At 40.9% G+C, this 22,068-nt stretch overlaps 1 protein-coding gene across 1 annotated transcript in view; it reads left to right on the forward strand.

The window, feature by feature from the left end:
• Nucleotides 1-14,522: 14,522 nt before the first annotated feature.
• Nucleotides 14,523-22,068, forward strand: part of rumpel — a 33,826-nt gene continuing 26,280 nt past the window's right edge. The window contains exon 1 of the mRNA XM_065234111.1: nt 14,523-15,034. Coding sequence (XP_065090183.1) covers nt 14,817-15,034 — 218 coding nt within the window. The 5' untranslated portion in view covers nt 14,523-14,816. The remainder of the gene's footprint in view (nt 15,035-22,068) is intronic.

Here is a 22,068-nt window from a genome sequence, read left to right on the forward strand (position 1 = left end):
GCTCATCCTTTCGTTTAACTCAACGAACGCGGAAAATTCGTGAAAGCTCTCACCTCCCTCCGTTCGACGGTCTGCTACTCACTCTCATTAATTATCGATCCCAGACACCCAGCTTCTCTCACCGCTCACTGCGCGCGACTGCAGTCGGCCAGGCAGTGGCAATGCAACTCTCCCGAAAGGTGACGACACACAACAACCCAACCCCTCCGACCTGCCAACCTGCCAGCGACGCGCGGGGTGTAATTAAAGTCGCGAGAACCACGTTGCCAGGAACGATAGGGTTGCCAAAGGTGGCTCCACTTCCCTCACTGCAATGGGGGAGAATGAGAGTGTGCTACCGGAGTTCTCCCGCGCTCTCAACTGATTTCCAAGAGGTCAATCTGCGTGTCACTACGCCTGTCCCGTTCTGGCCCTCAATCGATGACGGTGGTGCTGATGATGATGATTAAACCACGCCTGATTCGAACGGTCTCCGTGCATAGGTGGGGAAGTTTCTCCGGGTGGGGATTTGGGAGTATGCAAATCGCGAGTGGGAGGCTAATTGTGCGGATTGTTTTTTCGGTTGTTTATGGACGAAGGATAACTAGTGACACTTGTGGATGCAAGGGTGTTGCAGGTTTGAAATTTGGTCGGGTTTTGGTGTGATGTTTAATTTTGGTTTAGATGAGCACTGGAATTTAGCTTAATCCTCCATATTGGTGGATTTTTTTAATTTTTTTATGATAAATTCTTCTTATCGAAACGAACATTACAGAATACAAAAGCACAGATAGGAGTCAATCAGTAAAGTGCTTGACAAAGACCATGCACTTTTTCAGTGGTTTTATAGCACCAAAGAATGAATGACTGGAAATACGCTCTAGTGAACTAATTAAAAGATTTTAGTCTGATGCATGGAGGGGCTGAAAAAATCGGGTAATTAATGTTTATGTTGTTACAATTGAAATTTGTAGATTTTAAAGGTGCACATTTTCCAAAATATTCTACAATTTTCCGAAAATATCCATGATTAAATTTAATTATCAATACTGGAAAAGCATTTCATGGTTGAACATGATGATTTAGTTCAACATATCAATAATCACCGTGGCTTGCATTAAACAAATCAACTGTAAGGCTCCCTTAGTCAGTAACGGTGCAGCTATAAACGTTCGGTCAAGTAATTTTTCAGGATGAAACATTTGTTTAATTCTCGGGACAAAGGGTATGATTCTACGGGAACCGGGGGTAAAATGAGCACCCTAAACAAGTTCACCGTTTTCTCTTTTATAAACGTATCGCATAAAGCAAAGCTTCCATTCAAACTCTGAACATAGCATAGCATAACTTAAACCAGGTTGCACAATATCGTAGGTGGTACGAGCTCCAAACTGTTGTTAAGAAGGAGGCCCACCTTCATCCGTTGCTGTTAGATAGTAATTTGTGATTAATTACTACCTCTTAGATAAAGGATGTGTCTCCCTCCAACAGACCAGACCTATCCTGGCCACGTCCTTGCATCTGGTGGGGAAAGGGGAGGAATGTTAGTCCGACACTTACTTAAGAGAAATGCAGAGAACTCTACGACCCCTCATAAGTGTCGAGGGGGAAGGGGGGATTTTTGTTAGTAGGGAGGGTAAGCCATAGGATTCGTCTAGCCGGCGTTGCTGGCAATCGTTATATCAAGCACTTCATAAATAGAAGCTGTAAGTAGTTTATCTGTCCGTTGTTGCTGCCCATTACCTAAACATATTATTCGAAACAGTCTTCAGATTTTGGAATTAAGAAACGTTATCAGCTCGATCCTGTTGGTCCTTTGCGCCTGACAATGTTTGTTGATCCTAAACATATGCACAATTCATTCTGATGTGTAAGAGGTTATTAATAGTATGTGAAATCATAGATTAGAATGAAGATTCGCCCTTGGGCTAACTCCCACTGTCTCCACATTGTTAAAATCTGCCTGCAATCATTTTTTTATGAATGCAAAGAAGCTTGAACCCGGGAGTTAGAAGGTTACAGCTCTACCGCAGGTACAACAGCCATTTCAAGAACGCCCCGCTCCAATACATTAGCGATGCAAATATACACCATTGATAATGTACTGAAACTTTCAATCAAAGAGTAGTGAAATACTTGATTGACACGTATTTAGTTAGTTTTGAAATAATCGTCTTGAATTAGATGGATATTTCCTATCGAGGACAGAGGAACGAAAAGGTAAATAAACTTAGCTGAGCGTAGCTACGCATAGGTTTGAACAGTCGGCCCCACATGCGATGGATAGGAATTTGAAAATTTTCACTTAAAGGGTTATACGGTCAAAATTTGGTCAATATCAACTTGACGTATTTCTTTCAATTTTGCATTTAAAAAACCTGAACACCCCTCATTTTGAAGGTGTGTGTGTGTGTAGAATGTTGCTCCTATTTTGATTTTGGAATTCACTCTTCAGTTGTCAAAATGCCGTCCAAGCAAGAAGAGCAGCGTCACAAAATTTTGCTCGCGCATCGCGAAAATCTGAGCTACTCGCACGCAAAGTTGGCAAAATCGCTAAAAGTTGCCAAATCAAGCGTTACAAATGTAATTAAAGTGTTTGGGCAACGTTTGTCGACAGCCAGGAAGTCTGGATCGGGGGGAAATCGAAAACCGGAAGCCGCTGAGACGACAAAGAGAGTTGTCGGTAGTTTCAAGCGAAACCCTAACCTCTCTCTCCGAGATGCCGCAAATAAGCTGGGTGTATCGTCTACAACCGTGCATCGAGCCAAAAAACGAGCCGGACTATCGACTTACAAGAAGGTAGTGACTCCAAATCGCGATGATAAACAAAATACGACGGCCAAAGCGCGATCCCGGAGGCTGTACACGACGATGCTGACGAAGTTTGACTGCGTGGTAATGGACGACGAAACCTACGTCAAAGCCGACTACAAGCAGCTTCCGGGACAAGAGTTTTATACGGCAAAAGGAAGGGGAAAGGTAGCAGATGTTTTCAAGCACATGAAACTGTCAAAGTTCGCAAAGAAATATCTGGTTTGGCAAGCCATCTGTACCTGTGGCTTGAAAATCAGCATTTTCATAGCTTCTGGGACTGTCAACCAAGAAATTTACGTGAAAGAGTGTTTGAATAAACGTCTGCTGCCTTTCCTGAAGAAACACGGTTGTTCCGTACTGTTTTGGCCGGATTTGGCATCTTGCCATTACGGTAAAAAGGCCATGGAGTGGTACGCCGCCAACAACGTGCAGGTGGTTCCCAAGGACAAGAACCCTCCCAACACGCCAGAGCTCCGCCCAATTGAGAAATACTGGGCTATTGTCAAGCGGAACCTAAAGAAGACCAAAAAAACTGCTAAGGGCGAGCAGCAGTTCAAGGCAAACTGGCTTAGAAGGTGGACAAGGTGGCTGTACAAAATCTGATGGCAGGGGTCAAGCGTAAGGCCCGGCAATTCGGATTTGGAAAAGCGGAAGCCTAACTGAATATTTTTCCTGAATTTTATACTAATTGAACTTGAAAAAGAAATTTAATTTGATTTTTTAAATAAACGATTTCACCGATTTACACGCGTTTTCCCTTGACCAAATTTTGACCGTATCACCCTTTAATACACTTTTCAACACATCACTTCTGTACTTTCAAATTAACACTTTTTAAACATAAAATTGTAAATTTATAAGATTCTCACTAGAAAGAAAACGACGTAGTAAAACAAAAACACATCATTTTCGCAACGCGGCCTACTTCGATCATTCGCTTCCATTCAAAGACTGACAGTTTACAAATGCATGCGGGTAAAAGGAACATGTCAAGGGGACAAAATGAACTTACAGTAGGTGCAATTTGAACCGGTGCTGGGAGTAAAACGAACATAGTTCACACTGTTCATTTTATCTCCAAAGCATCAATTGTTTTCAAGTGCTTATTTAAAACGAATAATTATTAAAAAATACTTTCAACCTTTGACAATTCCTTTGAAATACAACAAATTAACGGAACGAATAAATCGACTTTATTGAATTTATATATTTCAGCTCGAAAAATCGTTTGCACTGCAGCCGGAAATTTTTACCAAAGTTAGAATAGAGCGGGTGCATTTGTTGGTATTTATATTTCATCATATTTAATAGGTCCTGATCAGACCAGGAAGTTTCAAACAGCTTAAAATTCTCTTCGGCTGTAGGTTTGGAACTGAATATAAATATTTTTGACGTGATTATACTACCAGTTATTTTAACCCCACCACTTTACACCCAGCTCCCCGACTACTTCATCTTCTTCTTTTTCACAGCTTATTGACTATCGCATATTAGTACATGGCGTGCTCTCAACTTAGTGTTCTTCCACAGGTATTAAGAAGAACACTAAGTTGAGGGCTTTCGATGCCTGTACCATTTCTGCATTAGTATAATTGTGTGGCAAGTACAATCATACTCTATTATGACCAGGAAAGTCGAGAAATTTTCCATCCAGAAAAACTCCTAGACCGGACCGGGAAACGAACCCAGCCACCTTCAGCATGGTCTTGCTTTGTAGCCGACTGAGCTAAGGGAGTTCCCCTACTTGCCAAATAATAACACTAACTAAAATGGTACCGACCTAGACAGCTCTCAATTAACAACTGTGGAAGTGTTCAAACAACACTAAGTTGAGAGCCGGCGAATAATCCCAGGACGAAATAAAGACAAATAAAGAAGAAATGTATGGCTGCTCGTATACTACGTGGATAGTTTTTGGGGGGTTTTAGACTCCCCTTCTTCCTGCGTAGAAATCTCATATGTACTGTAAGGGATAAAGAAAGTGGCCGCAGTCAATCCAACTACTCACTTTCGGAAAATTCTTAACTTTGGTACTCGTTAATCAAAACTTTAATTCTGGGTCACTTAGGAATCCAACAAACGCTGCCAAAAAAAAAATAAGATGGAGTGACGTTTTTCGCTTTTAAAAAAAGGAGACATCTCTATTTTTAGTATAATTTCAATGAAAATCTTCAGCAGAATCTGGAAATTGCAACAGTAAGTTTTAAAATCAAACAATAAATGGCTGAACCATGACGTTCTAAGCATGCCCGAACAGTTTATACAGGCAAAAATTGGCTTTTGTAGCTTATTGCAGCTAATTGTAGCTATTGTTTTTTTTTTTTAATTTCCGTTAGAACTTGTGCAAAAATTCCTTTAAAAATGGTGACTTATTTAATTAAAAATAGCAAACATATTTGTTCAACTGTCGTTTCTTTTAAAATGGGAAGTGAGATCAATTGCAATGAAAATTGATTCATTTAAGTTTAAGCTGTCATAAAGGGTAACCAATTTCATTAAAAGTAGTGCCCTATTTATTTTGCAGTTGTGTCCAATTATGGCTAGAATATTTTTAAGTTTGGCATTTACATTTTATTTTCAGCCTTTGGCAGGTTAGTCTCTTTTAAGTTTGATAGGGTTTACTAAGGGAGTCCTGACAGATCAGAGTTGAGGTGGGGTTTCCAGAGAGGGTCCCCTATAATACAGAGTTTTGTACACAGAGTATTGGATTGTCCTAAAGGCTGGCAAGGTTCCTCAATATAAAGACTGGAACGCGCAAAAAATGGTCGACAAAAAATCATTTCTTTCAGTAAAAATTCATATCACAAAACTCTTCTTATTTTTCTTTTGGTAGTTCAATTCATATATTTAAAGGAAAAAAATGTTCGTTTATTCTTTTGGTTCGCCAAATCCGAACTGCCGTGCCTTCCGCTTAACTCCTTCCATTAAATTTTGCGCAGTGGTCTCATCGACCTTATTCACCGCCGAACGCCAGTTAGATTTAAACTGCTGCTCGTTTTCCTTGATTCCGTTTGACCAAGGCCCAATACCGTTAGATAGGGTGGAGTTCTGTTGGGAGGGTTGTGGTATTTGCGTACCACAACCAGGTTGTTCGCATCGTACCACTCGATTGCCTTTTTCCCATAGTGGCAGCTCACCAATTCCAGCCAGAACAGCACAGGTCTATTATGTTGCTTTTGGAATGGCAGCAGCCGCTTTTCCAGGCACTCTTGGATGTAGATCTCTTGATTGATGGTTCCCGTAGTAATGAAAATGCCACTTGTTAGACCACACGTGCATATGACCTGCCAGACGAGATATTTTTTCGGGAACTTAGATAGTTTGAGGGTTTTGAAAATTTCAGCCACATTCCCTTTTCCTGATGCGGTATAAAACTCCTGTCTCGGAATTTGCTTGAAATCCGCCTTCACATAAGTTTCGTCGTCCATGACGACACAGTCGAACTTTGTGAGCAGATTCGATACAGCTTTCGGGACCGCTGCTTTGCCGACGTGTTTTGTTTGTAATCTCGGTTCGCCACCTTCACCTTCTTAAGCTTCGACAACCCGGCTCGTTTCTTGGCCCGCTGCACAGTAGTATGGGAGACATTGAGCTTGCCAGCGACGTCCCGGATGGAGAGGTTAGGATTCCGCTTATATTTCACTGCCACCTTCTTCGTCGTCGCTGCACAGCAAAAAAATAATTTTGATATCACGTCAAAGTGGATGCACTACAATCATGTCGAAAATATGGTGTAATATTACTTGCTAAAAAGGACAAAATTATCATTAATACAATGCATGAACTGAAATTACGCTGCTTTTACTGCATTTGTTTATTTATGTGGTCATAAAAATTACATGAAATTTTCGACGTGATTGTAGTGCATCCACTTTGATGTGATATCAAAATTATTTTTTTGCTGTGTGCCACGTCCGGATTACGATTTCCGCCGCTTCCAGGCTTCCTGGCGGTCGACAGACGCTCCCCGAACACTTTTAAAACGTTTGACACGGTCAATTTGGCCACATCCAGCAATTTCTCTTGCTGCGCGAGCAAAATTTTGACACGCTGCTCTTCTTGCTTGGACGTCATTTTGAAAATTGGATAGCAAACGGTAAAAACTCATCATAGCAACCATTGTGTATACACTCAACTTCCAAATGCAGCATTCCAGGTTGTTTATGCATTTTTAACAGAAATACACCAATTTGAAGTTGACCAATTTTTGAGCGTTCCAGACTTTATTAATAAATCCGCTTTCCACTATCGTAATTTGGCAGTGGGCATTTTACTTCTCAGAAAAATGCTACGCTCGGCTCATTTCAAACTCGCGAGCGAGGCTCCATCAAGCCTGGATAAAATCCAGCGTCTTTAATGAAACATAGAAGTGTGGCTTATGTACACCGTTTGAAAAATTCATGTAAATTTCTGCGATATATAGCGCACATAAAGTTAACGCTAGATTTGACGTAAATCTACACGACATTTTGTGTAAAATTAAGCGCAATATCGCATAAATTAGCAATATTGTATGCAAGTTTGTATACGATTTCGTTGTTTATGCCAACTATAGCTCAAAATTCAACGAGGGGAGATTTTATGCGATAGTTAAAGTTCAGAATTTTTTCTGTGTAGAAGGATCGTTTCCCAGGCCATCCCGGATACTAGATGGCATCCCATATTGGTCCTGGATCACCGACGAACCGACATGCCGCAGGAGCATTACAGCAACAATTCGAATTGTCAAACGAGCGATTCAAATGAGGTGAGACGCAAACCAAAACAATGTACGTGGGTTCGTGTCCTTGCTCATGGTATGACGTGATCGGATGAGTAGCTGTCGGTAGTGTTTAACGTATTTTAAATATGGATGCCTGAAATCAGGTACAGTTGATCACTATGGGCTCGACCGTCATTGTGACTCCACAAGTGTCACATTGTATCCGGAAGGTTAGTGCTCTGTGTGACGCGTGTGTGGTCGGAACGCAAACGGGACAAGACATGTTGGTCCTGCCAGGTTGGAACATCTGTCCATATTGTTGTTTCCCCTTTAAGCATTCGGATAAGTGGCTCTGTTCTGGAAGCCCACTCACTAGCCCAAGCTTCGCGAAGAATCGATTTAGTCCACTTTATGGCGTTCAGACCGGGGACGCTCGTTGTAACTACGCGACCTCTAAGGCCATTGGTAGCGAGGTCGCCCGCTTCGATGTTTTCCCTGATCCCACAGGGATCCAGAGGAAGATGGTATTCGATGTGGCTGACATTTGAATCCCTTGGATCCAAGCGTGACGTGTTACCGGTGATTTCAATGCTGCGAGAACACTGGCGGAGTCAGTTAAGATACATAGTGGTTTATCGGTTCGCTTAGCATTCGATAGAATTTTAATTTAGATTCATGAATCTAAATTTGGTTGGTCAGGACGTTGAACGAAGAACAAAACTATTTGTGTCCCCTTAGGATGATGCTTGTCGTCATCGAAACGTCGGACAAAATCTATATTTCTAATATATTAAAAACTGTACAACTCATGATTGAGATGTATCTAGGAAAAACTTGCTTTACCAAATGCTGGATGAGCCTTTAGTTCGTGAAAAATCTACATTTAAAGGCCCTTTTTACCTATGTCACTTCACAACTCATCCCTCACGGTGAAGTGATTCCCATTTGATTCACACGGCAATCACTTCACCGTGAGTGACAAGTGGTCACTTCACTTCGTTTTCACCGTGAAGTGACACTCGTAATAAGGGCCAAAATCGTTGCCGTTCGGCCTAATTCTCAAATTTATCAAGAAATGTCTCTTAGGTTATCTTGAAATTGAAACGTTAAAAGCTTTTCCTGCAAATACAGTACAGCTATTCATTTGTAATTATCGAGTTCTCGGTAAGATGTCATGCAAGATATACAGAACTAGGCATATCAAATAACACACCATGATTTGCTTGTCTGCCCATGAAAGTTCGAAGATCTCATCTTAGTGGAATACCTGTATGAAGAAAGAGTGAAGGATTGGTAATTTCCATTTAATTCCGCTACCTTATTTGCTTACCCTTAACACATATGCGTATTTCGTCTACAATGTGCTGACTTCTTCAGTGTCTTGTGCTAATACTGGACTGTCCTAATACTCGAGTATTTGTACAATACACTGAAGAAGTCTGCACATTGGAGACGAAATACGCTAAATTACATTGTCTTGGAAAATAAGCTATTGACTACTGGTTTTCGAATAGGCGTAAAATATGCTTACACAGAGAACCAATAGACGTTGCTTGGGACTAGCAATCATCCTCAATGTGTAAATACTGGTGATCTAAAACTAGGCAATACCAGTGCCAGCCACGTCCGAATGCTGGTCAAGATGGGAATGGGTAGGAATATGTTGACGTAATACTCACTTGAATGAAGGCCGAGAACACCTTTTTCACGAGAAATCACTGGGATGTCGGAAAAAAGGGTTTGGATTGCAGCAGGATTCGTTTTGGTTTGAACCCACGGTCTTCTGCTCAGTAAGCAGAATCGGTCACCACTAGGCCACCGAGCACCTTGTCTCTCAAAACAATTACGATCAAGTTACCGTTCAACTTGGTGCTACTAGGTTTCGATCCCGGAACCGACCTCACCGATGACGACAACAACTGATGTTGTGAAGGATTTCATGTAGATTTCCGATTACCTCGTCTTTTCTAAAACTCAAATATTATGTCTTTTAAGTACTCTTTTCTCCAACCAAATTTTACTTTACCTCATAATAAGAAACAAATCCAGTTTTGCATTAGCGTTAGCGTTAGCGTTGACTCATATCTCTTTTGAAAATTCTCAGTCAGACTGCTTTCAAGAATACTGCTGGGGAGTAAACATTGATTCCTATTTGAACAAGGATACCACAAGCATGACTGTTGATATTACCATCTTTACCGTTACTAAATATAGGAAACGAAATGTTGATGTAGTACTTACTTAACGAGAGACCATCGACTCTCTCATAAGTGCTACGGATATGGGGAATTGGGTATTAGGTTAAGCTGAATATACGATGTAGGTAGATGAATTCAAAGCAGATGTTGTTCATATGTTTTTTTTTTTTTATTTTTTCGATCGACTATTGAAAGAATATATTCATTTTATTTAGTGCTAGTGAATTTTTAGGTTCATGCTTTCCTAGAGGTATGGAATAGTTCCAACATTTTTTTTTTCTTCATTTAAACTTACGGTGCTTTATACTATCAAAACTCTGCGAGGGCGATTTATTCTGTTGTGGAAGAGATGATTGTTTGCTCAGTAACCAAAAAAGAACCCTGCAGGGTCATCAAGAATATCAATACCACAACATGAATGTGATTGCATATTTGGATCCAAAAATCAAGAAAATAGTAACACTCGAAAGAACTGATCATTGTTATAAGAAGGAACATTGCATTTTCATTTCTTACCAAATTTCCAAATTCTATTCTTCAAAAGTGCATTGGCCTACATCAAAATTCTACAAGTCAAGAAGTGAAGAAGCATTTGAAATAAGTAAAATGCATGTGATGGTATATTTTATTCGTAATGCCGAAAATTACAAAACGAGTAAAACTCGAAAAAAATTGCTTATTTTTGAATGAGGAAAAATACTTCAAAAAATTGCATTTTATTTGCTTGCCAAACTTGAATCATTCAAATTTAAGAAATTTCTTCTATTCTGCAAAAAAAAACCAAAATCACAGTCCGAGATCTCTTGAAAAGTCTAAATAGTCTGAACAAATATCTAAGTGTTTAAAATCTGAGCGCTTAAGACATAACTATGTAAGGAAGCTCGTAAAAATTTATTCAATTCTGGGCTAATGACCATTTGGCCTAATGGCTGGACACTCTCAGGTCAATAGTCTACATTCAGAAATGACCAGAACCTTTGATATCTTGACAAAATAAACTTCAAGAACTGGCAGCCCTATTCTGTGGTTTGTGCTTTTTGGCTCAACATTATAAATAAGCTACTCAGAACTTCCATAAATGGATAGTTTAACTATTTTTTGAAATCATATGAGTGAATATGGTCTGATAGTCTAGTAAATGGTGTATTTAGGTAGGGGAATTCACGTATTCTCGGAAACCTAAGCAGCGACCATATTTCTGAAGTCTTTTTCTCTAAGGAATGCACACATCTGCAGCATTGGTTTGTTTACAATCTTTTGCTGCCAGCTGCTCTTACAATTTCAGTCGAAATTATTGTCAAAAACTGTTTTGAAACGCTTTTACAAAGCTCCAATCTTTTCTAGTGAGAGCGACTATTGTGGGCAACATCTTTTTATTCGGCAACCTTTCTAAATAGCTGCGTGTTAAACAGCGGCAACTCAATATCAGCAGTATTTTTTTATTTTCCCCCCCAGTTATCGCATGAAGAACTTTATTTATTCTCTGACGCTACCTTGTGAGGAAATTCCCAACTAAACTATTTGCTAACGAACAGGTTTCGTCTATTTCAACAGCTTTACTGAAGAAAGGAGTCTTCTATCTGGTCTAGATCCTGAGTTATCACGAGAAGAACTTTATTTATACCCTGGTGCCACCTAGTGAGTCAATGCACAACTAAACTGTGAACTACTGGACGGGACTCGTCCATTTGAACTACTTTGATGATGTCAAAATTCTTCAGTCTTGGTCCGGCGATATCACAGGACGAACTTTATTTGTACTCTGGCACCACCTTGCGAGTCAATTTTAGTCTAATCTGTTCACTACTGAACAGGTCTCGTACTTTTCTTCAGCAATGTTGACAGAAAACTTGTATCTGGTATCGATCCTGAGTTAATAACCCTCCGTTAATCGCGCCAACTTTAGTAACACGAGTACTCGCGCGTTGTACTTTGTACAACAGTGTGAGTTTTCCATTGCCATTTTGCAGCCGAGCTACCAATCGATATGAAACCAACGGGTATTCATTAAAAAACATGTTTTTAACTAAACAAGCTTAACTTTCATCACAGTTAACTCCTGAAAATGCGGATAATAGAGAAAATGTGAATGGAAACCGCATAAACGGTGTCCGTACTACGTGGGATTTGACTTAATTGGTTACAACATGGAAAATCTCGAGATCCTGACCAGATAGAAAGTTACTGTCTTCGGCAAAGTTGTTCTAGAGGTCATAATCTTTTCTGGTGGAGAGTACTTCAGAATTTTCTCACTACGTAGCGCAAAAATAAATGTGAAATTATCACATGTGATATATCTCGAGATCCTGACCAGACAGAAAAATACAGTCTTTGACAAAGTTGTTCAGGAGGTCAAAACCTTTTTGGCTGGTAAACAGTTGTTAAGAATTTTCTCACCACGTGTCGTTAGTATAGATGTACACTTCTCGCATATGCTATATCTCGAGATCCTAATCAGATCGAAAGTTACTGTCTGCAACAAAGTTGTTCAGTAGGTCAAGGTTTTTGGGTTGGTGAACAATAGTTTAGAATTTTCTCATTATCTCTAGGCTTTATCCTCCTGAACAACTTTGTTCAAGATAGTAACTTTCTATCTGGTCAGGATCTCGAGATATATCACAGGCGAGAATTTCACATTTCACTTGCACTACGTAGTGAGAAAATTTTGAACAACTGTCCACGAGCAAAAATTTTGTGATATCCTGAACAACTTTGCCGGCGACAGTAATTTTCTATCTGGTCAACGTGAGATATTTTATATGCGAGAATGTCACATGCATACTAGCACCATGAAGTGAGAAAATTCTGAACTACTGTCCACCAGCCAAAAGACCTTGACCTCCTGAACAACTTTGTCGTAGACAGTAACTTTCTATCTGATCAGGATCTCGAGATATAGCATATGCGAGAAGCGTACATGTATACTAACGCCACGTGGTGAGAAAATTATTAACCACTGTTTACCAGCCAAAAAGTGTTGACCTCCTAAACAACTTTGCCGAAGACATCAACTTTCTAGCTGATCAAGATCTCGAGCTATTGAATATGCGAGAAAGGTACGTATATACTAGCACCGCATAGTGAGAAAATTCTGAACTATTGTCCCCCAACAAAAAGATCTTGACTTCTTGAAAAACTTTACCGAATACATTTACTTTCTATCTGGTCAGGATCTAGAGATATTTTATATGCAAGAGTTTCACATCTATAGTAGTGCCGCAAAGTGAGAAAACTCTGAACTAATGTCCACCTGCGAAAAAGCCTTGACCTCCTGAACAACTATGCCGAAGACAGTATCTTTCTATCTGGTTGGGAACTCGAGATATTTTATATGAGAATTTCACGAGTATACTAGCGTCGCGTAGTGAGCAAATTCTGAACTACTGTCCGCCAGCGACAAGGCTGTGATCTCCTGAACAACTTTGTCAGAGACAGTAACTTTCTATCTGGTCAGGATCTCAATATATTCCATGTTGTAATCAATTAAGTCAAATCCCACGTAGTATGGTCACAGTTTTCGCGGTTTTCATTTACATTTTCTGTAGTCAAAGTTTAGGTTTTTTTAGATCAAAACAAGTTTTTTGAGGAATACTCGTCGGTTTCAGATTGATTGGTAACTCAGCAACAAAATGGCAATAGAAAACTTATGTGTGTTGTACAAAGGTTACAACAGCGCGAGTAACGGAGGGTTAATGGAAGAATTTCATTTGCACTTTGGCACCCAGTGATTAAATTTCGATCAAAATTGTTGCTGTTGAACGGGTCTCATCCATTTGGAAAAAAAATTCTGAAGACTCCAATTAAACTCCCTTTGGTATGTACTCCAAAAGTTGATGTTCTCATCATCAAAACCCTATTGGGAATAATGTCAGGAGTTCTCTAGAGCCCTTGTGAATTTTTTCTTGGTCTTGTGGTTAGAAATCCCTAGGAAAAATTATTTAAATTGTCTTAAGATTTCTTGTTAAATCCTGTACAGAATTTCTTTTGAAATCATCCTGGGCTCCTTTAAATCCACATGGAAGTCATCTCCTAACTAACATGTACTTTAACTCTTGGAATTTCAAAGAAACCGTCTCGTGCCCATTGAATACTTTTCAAAATATCTATCAAATTCTCAACGGAAACCTTTGAGAATATTTTCGCAAATTCCCTAGGAGTTCTCTGGAATAACGCCAATTGATTAAATTCCAATAAAATTCCTGTCGCGGAGAAGATTTCGCCCCTCTACCCTAGGTGGGGACCATTTTCGCCATCCCCTCACTACGTCCCTGTCAACGCCCCGCGCATAATCACTCATGACTCCACCAAGCAAGCTCCATGTCATTCTAAGTAAACATCGGTCAGTTCACCCAAGTGCCATTTCTACTTTTATCGTCAATCCCTCCTCCTCTCTCTCTCTCTCTCTCTCTCTCTCTCTCTCTCTCTCTCTCTCTCTCTCTCTCTCTCTCTCTCTCTGCCACTCGCAGGTCAGATTGTAAAAGTTCTAAAATAAGCACCAATTGACTCACAACGATCCTCGTTACGATTAACTCCAAAACATTCAAACAACCTCGATCACAATTTTCCACTTCCTGCGGTGATTTATCCGAAATTGGATAAACTACCATTTCGTAGACCTACCTACCTACTTACCTCTGAAACGACGACTTGGAGCGATCGGTCCGCACTTCGCTAGAATTAACGACGCTTGGCGAGAGCGACTTATTTACCAAGGTGACTCTTGCCAGTCACAATCTCTCGGTGCACAACCACCGCATTCAGAATAGAACTGCTGCTCTTCAACGCTAACAAGACGTAATTTTGCATTATTTTAATGCAATGTTATCTTTTAGTAAGCCGGTCAGTTGAGCACTGGATCTTGGCGACTGTGGATCGCACGTGGGCACGAATAAAAGGGATCATTCTGCCTCTCGGCGGGTGGATTATTTTTTTTTCTGTGGGGAAAGTACAATCATCGAAGGTATTGATTTATTTTGGGAGGAGAGTTGATCAGTCTTTTTGCAGTGGTCGTCCCTTGGGATGACAATCAAGTGCGACGAAACGTTGATCTGACCATTCTGAGCAGAGGGTTGTGTGATTTTGTGTGTTGAGAAATAGTTGTTGTTGAAGCCAGAAAAAGAAACATGGAAGGCATCAGTGTCGACGAAGTGAAGGTGTCTTTGCAAAAGTTCGGCCTGTATGACTATGTGGTGTTTGTGCTGATGTTGATGATCTGTGCCATGATAGGGGTGTACTTTGGGTTCCTAAAGAAGAAGTCCAAGAAAGGTGATGTGGAGGCGGACTACCTGGTCGGAGGGCGCCAGATGAGCGTCATACCGGTGTCTCTTTCGTTGATTGCTAGGTAAGAATACAAATTACAAATTATCATCCGAAGATCAATAACCATTCAAGGGTACAATGAAATCGCCTGTTTCCGCTATTAGTTCCAGTGATTTTTTGTGTTTGTGTGAAAATTGGATTCTTGGCTATTAGCCGCAAACCGTCAGTAGTAAATTAGTCATGATGCAATCAGGTGCGCGACAAATGCAAGCATTTGCTCACGTGCCGGAACGTAGATGTTGATGTTTTGCCTACTGGACGTGACCGCTTAAATGCATTAAATGTAAATATTTATCGTACATTGCGGTGGCCATGGTGGGTGTTTTGGGGGAAAACCAACTAGCAGATAGGTATGCAATGAGAGTGATGTTAGTTGACTTCAGACAAAGATTCTTGGAATCACACTACAACTGGACTTTTTTAATATCATGGATCAATAAAACTGATGTCTGAACTAACAAGTGGTCGACAAGGTGTTTGAACGAAATTTTGAGACCGCAAAGGTTCACTTCGAATACTATGGCGGTCGAATATTCGGTGCATCAATGGTTTTGACAGAACAAACCACAGCATGTCTTCAAATTTTACCGACTGGGTTCAATTCCCGATCCGGGCAAGGAATTTTTCGAGATGAATCATCTAAGCTTGTACTTGCCACACAATAATACTAATGCAACAATATGATACAGGCTTAGTAAGCTCTCAATTAATAACTGTGGAAGTGTACTCAAAGAGCACTAAGGTGAGGGCTGGTATAAACGTCCCTGTAGGGGTGTGAAAGAGCAAAAGAAGAGAAGAACAAGAATGAAAAAAAAAACGTCAACAAAATCTTAAAAATAAATTAAATCCAGGGGACACCTGGTTCCTAATATAAATTGGTGCAATTATCAGATATTATGAAGACTTCCTCTTCAATGATTGTCTATGAACTGTAAAAGAAAATGTATAATACTCGGGATGGTATATGTTGGAACAGGAATGGTATATGTTGGTTCCTGTCAAGAAGTGGATCATCTACAATTGGGATTGCTACGCTGAAAAGTGACACAGCGGCTTGTTGCAGACTTGGTGAGGTCGTTTTTTTTTTAATCGTTTTTTGTCAATTTGTACTTTGTTTCCGTGAATCCATGTTTGAGGTTGATCATGTGCCCACGGTTTGAGAAGGAGTAGGCTGTGCGTGTAATCGAACGCGGCGTTCGTTTTTTTTCGTGGAGTTTTTTTAATCTATAATCGGTTGCTGATCTGTTCAAAAGCCCAGGCCCAGGAGACGATTTCTAGATTGTCAGCGAGTTCATTAAGACATAAGAAGACCTGCGAGAGCTGCATCTCATTGTATCTAGTTCTACCTCCCTGTTATTTCCCGCTGAGAAGCTGTTCCGAAGACAAGTAGAACCTCCATGAGGCGTCCCATCATTCGTCCCATCATTCGTCCCATCATTCGTCCCATCATTCGTCCCATCATTCGTCCCATCATTCGTCCCATCATTCGTCCCATCATTCGTCCCATCATTCGTCCCATCATTCGTTCCATCATTCGTCCCATCATTCGTCCCATCATTCGTCCCATCATTCGTCCCATCATTCGTCCCATCATTCGTCCCATCATTCGTCCCATCATTCGTCCCATCATTCGTCCCATCATTCGTCCCATCATTCGTCCCATCATTCGTCCCATCATTCGTCCCATCATTTGTCTCAGCGTTGAGTCGCAGCGCTGAACCTGACAATTGGCCACGATAAGGCTTGCCAATGTACATATTTTAGACAAATTAATGTAAATTTAGGTGCTCTGAGAGCGACATATACGAGCCTCAATTTTAACATAATTTTGAGTCATAACAGACGCGAAATGTAGCTCAAACAAACGTACTTTTCATCAAGCAACGAAGTTTTCAGTCTTGGGGTACGTAATATTACATGACATGCTTGTTTACGTCTCATTTTTATGTCAAAGATGGATTCTGTCACGTGTAAAATTAGTTATTTCTAAGTGTGCAACAAAAATCGACTACATTCATCTGAACATTTTTTATCTCAAATCGAGGGAAGACATTCTGCTCAAATACATAAACCGGACTAGTTAAAGTTGATCTTCGTCAAGCTTCGTCTAGCTTCTACATTAACATATGTCAAGCTACCTTTTGATTCAATTGGCTAAACTTGGTGAGTTCGTTCCATTTTGTAAATTTTTTATCTATTTTTTTATGTATTAATCTTTTATCCCCCAACGTTACTGGGATCACCTTTTTGTGGTAGGTTACTGGTATAAGATCTACCACCGAACCCTAGTTATGACAACTTCAATCTACAAAATCATGATTTTCCAGATATCAAATGATCACATTTTAGTCCTTGTTACTTTTTATGACTTGATAATAGTGACAAGACTCGCGTAGTGGCCACCGCCGTTATGCATTTCTATATTGTATATTTCAAATCAATATATCCAATAATCCTTTTCCCTTTGTCCTTGTCCTACTCCTTTCCCTCTTCTCTTTTCAGAAAGCGAGTAATGGCGCCATAGCCATAAGCCATAAAAAGCTAGGACAAGAGTTAGTGCTCATGTCCCAACCATCAGAAGAAAATGGAGCATCACTTAACCTTTCTTCCTTTGATGCTTCCAACGATCAACCAATCATATAATTACCAAAATCGGAACGTACGGTACGAGATGGACACGTTTCTTCCATTCATTGGATTCTGAAGCATCGTGTTTAAATCTTCGATTTAAACAGGCCAGATATTTTCTGAATCATCTTGCCCCTTAAATGCTGCACAGTAGGCCTGGCCGTTTTGATATGTGTGACGCATCTTCGATGTGAAACATATATCAAATTGACAAGAAAAATTAAGGAGGTATATCCAGCATATTCCAGGATGCTTTCAAGAACTGGCTGTGTTGGTTTTAGATAAGAAGATAAGATAAGATGTATAATACTCTGGACAATGTTTCTAGACAAGAAAACTTGGACTCATTATTTACTTTTCTCAGTTCAATGTAACAGCTACGCATTAGTAAATATTATAATTATTTTAAGACTACGAGCCCTGTTCCCATTTGTTTGGCTGCCAAATTCCATTTCCGCTTGAAATCTTTCAGGCCAATTGCAGTTCTACCGTTCCACCCTTTTCTTCAGTATGTGCTTCACAATTGATCAGTATTCCTCAATTGGCTTTAGTTCCGGAGTATTTGCAAGATAAATCTCTTTGCGAACACACCGTTACGCCATTTTCGTTGTACCACTATTTGGTGGAATTTGAGTAGTGGCAGCTTGCCAAGTCCAGGCGGAATAGGAAATCCATGTCATGCTGCTCCAGAAAAGACAGTAGTCTCTTCCGTAGGCACTCCTCCTGGAAAATGTGCTGGTTCATGGTCCCAGAAGTAACGAAAGTTTCGCTTTTCAGCCCACGACTGCAGATTGCTTGCCAGACAAGGAAATTTTTGGGGAGTTTCGACTCCTTTTTGATTTTACATTCTTCCGGGGCACTCTTCCGGTTTACCGAGGTATAAAATCCCTACCCAGGAATTTGAGCGAAAACTGCCAGGAGCGGATAGTTTGGGATTTTCGTGTCGAGCGATCAGGATCGAATCGAATGATGTAAACAAATGAACTTATCCTGACAACCAATGCCTACTGTGATTGTATACGCCTAGTGAAATTTTCCAGAGTATTTACCGGATTCATCTCCTTAGGAACCACTGTGACGCCATTTTCGTAGTACCACTGTTAGGTGAAATTTGAGAAGTGGCAGTTTTCCAAGTCCGGTCAGAATCGGCAATCCACCTCTTCCGTAGGCACTGCTCCTGATAAATTGACTAGTTCATGGTCCCAGAAGTAACGAAAGTTTCGCTTTTCAGCCCACGACTGCAGATTGCTTGCCAGACAAGGAAATTTTTGGGGAGTTTCGACTCCTTTTTGATTTTACATTCTTCCGGGACACTCTTCCGGTCAACCGAGGTATAAAATCCCTGTCCAGGAATTTGAGCGAAAACTGCCAGGAGCGGATAGTCTGGGATTTTCGTTTCGAGCATGCAGGATCGAATCGAATGATGTAAACAAATGAACTTATCCTGACTACCAATGCCTACTGTGATTTACGCCCAGTGAAATTTTCCAGAGTATTTACCGGATTCATCTCCTTAGTGACGCCATTTTCGCAGTACCACTGTTGGGTGGAATTTCAGTAGTGGCAGTTTTTCAAGTCCGGTCAGAATCGGCAATCCACCTCTTCCGTAGGCACTGCTCCTGGTAAATTGACTAGTTCATGGTCCCAGAAGTCACGGAAGTTTCGCTTTTCAGCCCACAACTGCAGATTGCTTACCAGGCTAGGAATTTTTAAGGGAATTTCGACTTCTTTTTGGTTTTATTGATTCTTCCGGGGCACTCTTTCGGTCAATCAAAGTATAAAATTCCTGCCCAGGAATTTAATCGAAAACTGCCAGGCAGTACGTTTCATCGATTTCGATTGAATCGCGACGTGCTTGCTCCGGTGAAGCCACGATGTAAACAAATGAACTTTCTTGAAAACCAAAGCATTTTGAGATTCTTTACATTCTTAGCTTGATGCAGCGAAATTTTGAAATGTCTTAATGGAAGTGTTTTTGATGTTTCTGGATTTTTTCGATTTCAATCTTTATGTGCATCAAATTTCCTGAATATTTTACTGTTGGTTCACGATTAATTCAATCGTTTTGTGCTTGATTGAGTGAGTCTATCTGAAATTTGAGCAAGTGTAGTAAAACACTTCTAATATTCACACCCTTTTCCAAACTGCAATATTTTAACGAATAAATTCTAGGCTCATTTGCTGCAGCTTTGCGGAGCCGATATTTATTGTTTAGATCACAATATTACTTGAAACTAACGTTAGTAAAGCCGGGGTCGATTACTCGCGGCTGTCTCGAGGTTAGGAGTAAGAAATTGTAACAAATGGATGGCAGGATAGGGATTGAGAACGCAAGGTTTTAAGAGCAATGTGCTCTTGATCTCGAACTAAGAGAGATACTGATGAAAAAGACAAACATGGGGGTACACCGATGGACAGCTAACAACTTGGGAGAACACTAGATGACACTAACTACTAAATCCTCAGATCTATTCGTTTTAAAAACACATGAATTAAATTCAAATAGTCGAGATCTCGGCTAGCCAAGGCATCTCTAACGGGTATCGTGGGTTGTTTTCTTCGGGCCCTGAGGGATGTGGATAGCTCAGATCTGGTAACGCGGTGTAGGGTACATGACCAAACAACATGCTCGATATCGTGATAACCACTGCCACCCGCACATAAATTGCTGCCTGAGAGCCCAATTCGATAGAAGTGCGAGTGTTCCGAACGACGAGAAACCAGCACCCCTGTGTGACAGACAGGGTTACCCTGTCTACACGCATCAGGATGAATTATATATAAGAATTCCAATGTAAACGCATTGAATTATCAACGAATTGAATAGTTCCTAAATACCTACACACGACAAGTTAACTCACCATTAAAAGCTAGAACAAAGAACAAACAAGACGCAGAACAAATTTTCCTTAAAATTTTTAATTATTCTAGTTTAAAATTTTTTGACAGAGAACAAACACACTAATAAGGACTAGAAATGTAAGTGAACACATAAACACAAACATTTAACAAACCCTTATTTAACAATAATCCTAATTAAATATATTACAGCTAAAAAGCTGACTCATGCATATTGCATAAAAACGAGTCGTGTGCTGTACCAGTTCGAAATCCAGTTTCTCTCTCAACAAACTTTTTAGATTTCTAACGAGATTTAGATTTCTAACGGAAATGCCGCTCTCCGGGAAGGCTCCCGGTGTCACATCGGAGGAAACGTCTCCAAGCGATCATCAAAAGCAAGTTCGCGAGCTGTACGTGCCTCTCTCGAGCTTCAGCGGCTCGAAGAGGAGAAGCGTCTGGAAAAAGCATTCATCGCCAAAAAGTACGAGATCCTGCAAGCCCAGCTTGATGATGAACAAAGCAGCGGTAGTAGCGGTAGAACACGACGATCATCCCGTGGCAGTTCACAGAGAACTCACAATTGGGTACAGAGCCAGTTAGTCCCGACCACGAGCAGCACCGCCGGACCAAAAACGATCCCCGCGGGTACTCAGTCCCGGACCGGTACCATTACCAAGGAAGTTCTAGTAGTTCCAGTTACTAGCAGTGTTACAGCCAGGAATGAGTCGAGTACGCTCGACATGCAGTCTTTGTCGATCATCGCAAATCCAACGGATTCAGTTGCGCCGGAAGTACATCATACCGATATCGCATCGTTTGTTCCAACACGTTATCGGCTAACAGAAATGCTAGCGCAAAACAACACGACCGACTATGGTGAAGCAGCCGGTGGTTTCCCAATAATTTCAACGGATGATCGTGTGTTGCCGGCTACGTTGAATTGTTTGATCTCGCCGACACGCACCCCAGAAGCCTTGATGGAGCAGATAAGCAATCTTCATTAGCATATGGACAGTCTTCAGAAGCAGTTGGCAGCTAAGACAACACGCCCACACCAGAATGCGGATCGAAACCCGAATAGAGTTCAGCAATGCCAGAAGACAGTGTCATCTACGGTGGGTGGTATCGTTGAATCCGCTACGACATCGACGAATAGGCCGCGGTAGAACGCAACCGCTCCGGTAAGTCAAACGTACTTCATTCCTAATACTACGATTGGCCCAATCACGATCGGCACGGGCAGTTGAACAAATAAATAAAATACCCCCTCCGGCCACCGGACCATGTTTACTCCCCCTACTACCGCCATTCGCTCCGGTGTTTATGAGCCCTCCCCAAGCTCACTCTACTCCCCCCTCCGTGCATACAGTGTCATCCCATGTGTCTCCAATCATGTCGCCGATTATCCCTACGTCTGCCTCCACCTCAGCTGCCAACTCACAACAACTCGCCGCCAGACACGTCGTGCCCAGAGATCTGCCTGTATTCTCCGGAGACCCTGTCAAGTGGCCGTTGTTCCTGAGCTGTCTTCAAAATTCGACCGACATGTGTGATTATTTTGATGGCGAAAACCTCATGCGACTGCAG

The sequence above is a fragment of the Ochlerotatus camptorhynchus genome, unplaced genomic scaffold (genome assembly GCF_037179485.1).
Source record: "Ochlerotatus camptorhynchus isolate MF236.1 unplaced genomic scaffold, CSIRO-AGI_Acam_v1.1 ptg000432l, whole genome shotgun sequence".
In the NCBI taxonomy this organism is placed as follows: Eukaryota; Metazoa; Arthropoda; class Insecta; order Diptera; family Culicidae; genus Ochlerotatus; species Ochlerotatus camptorhynchus.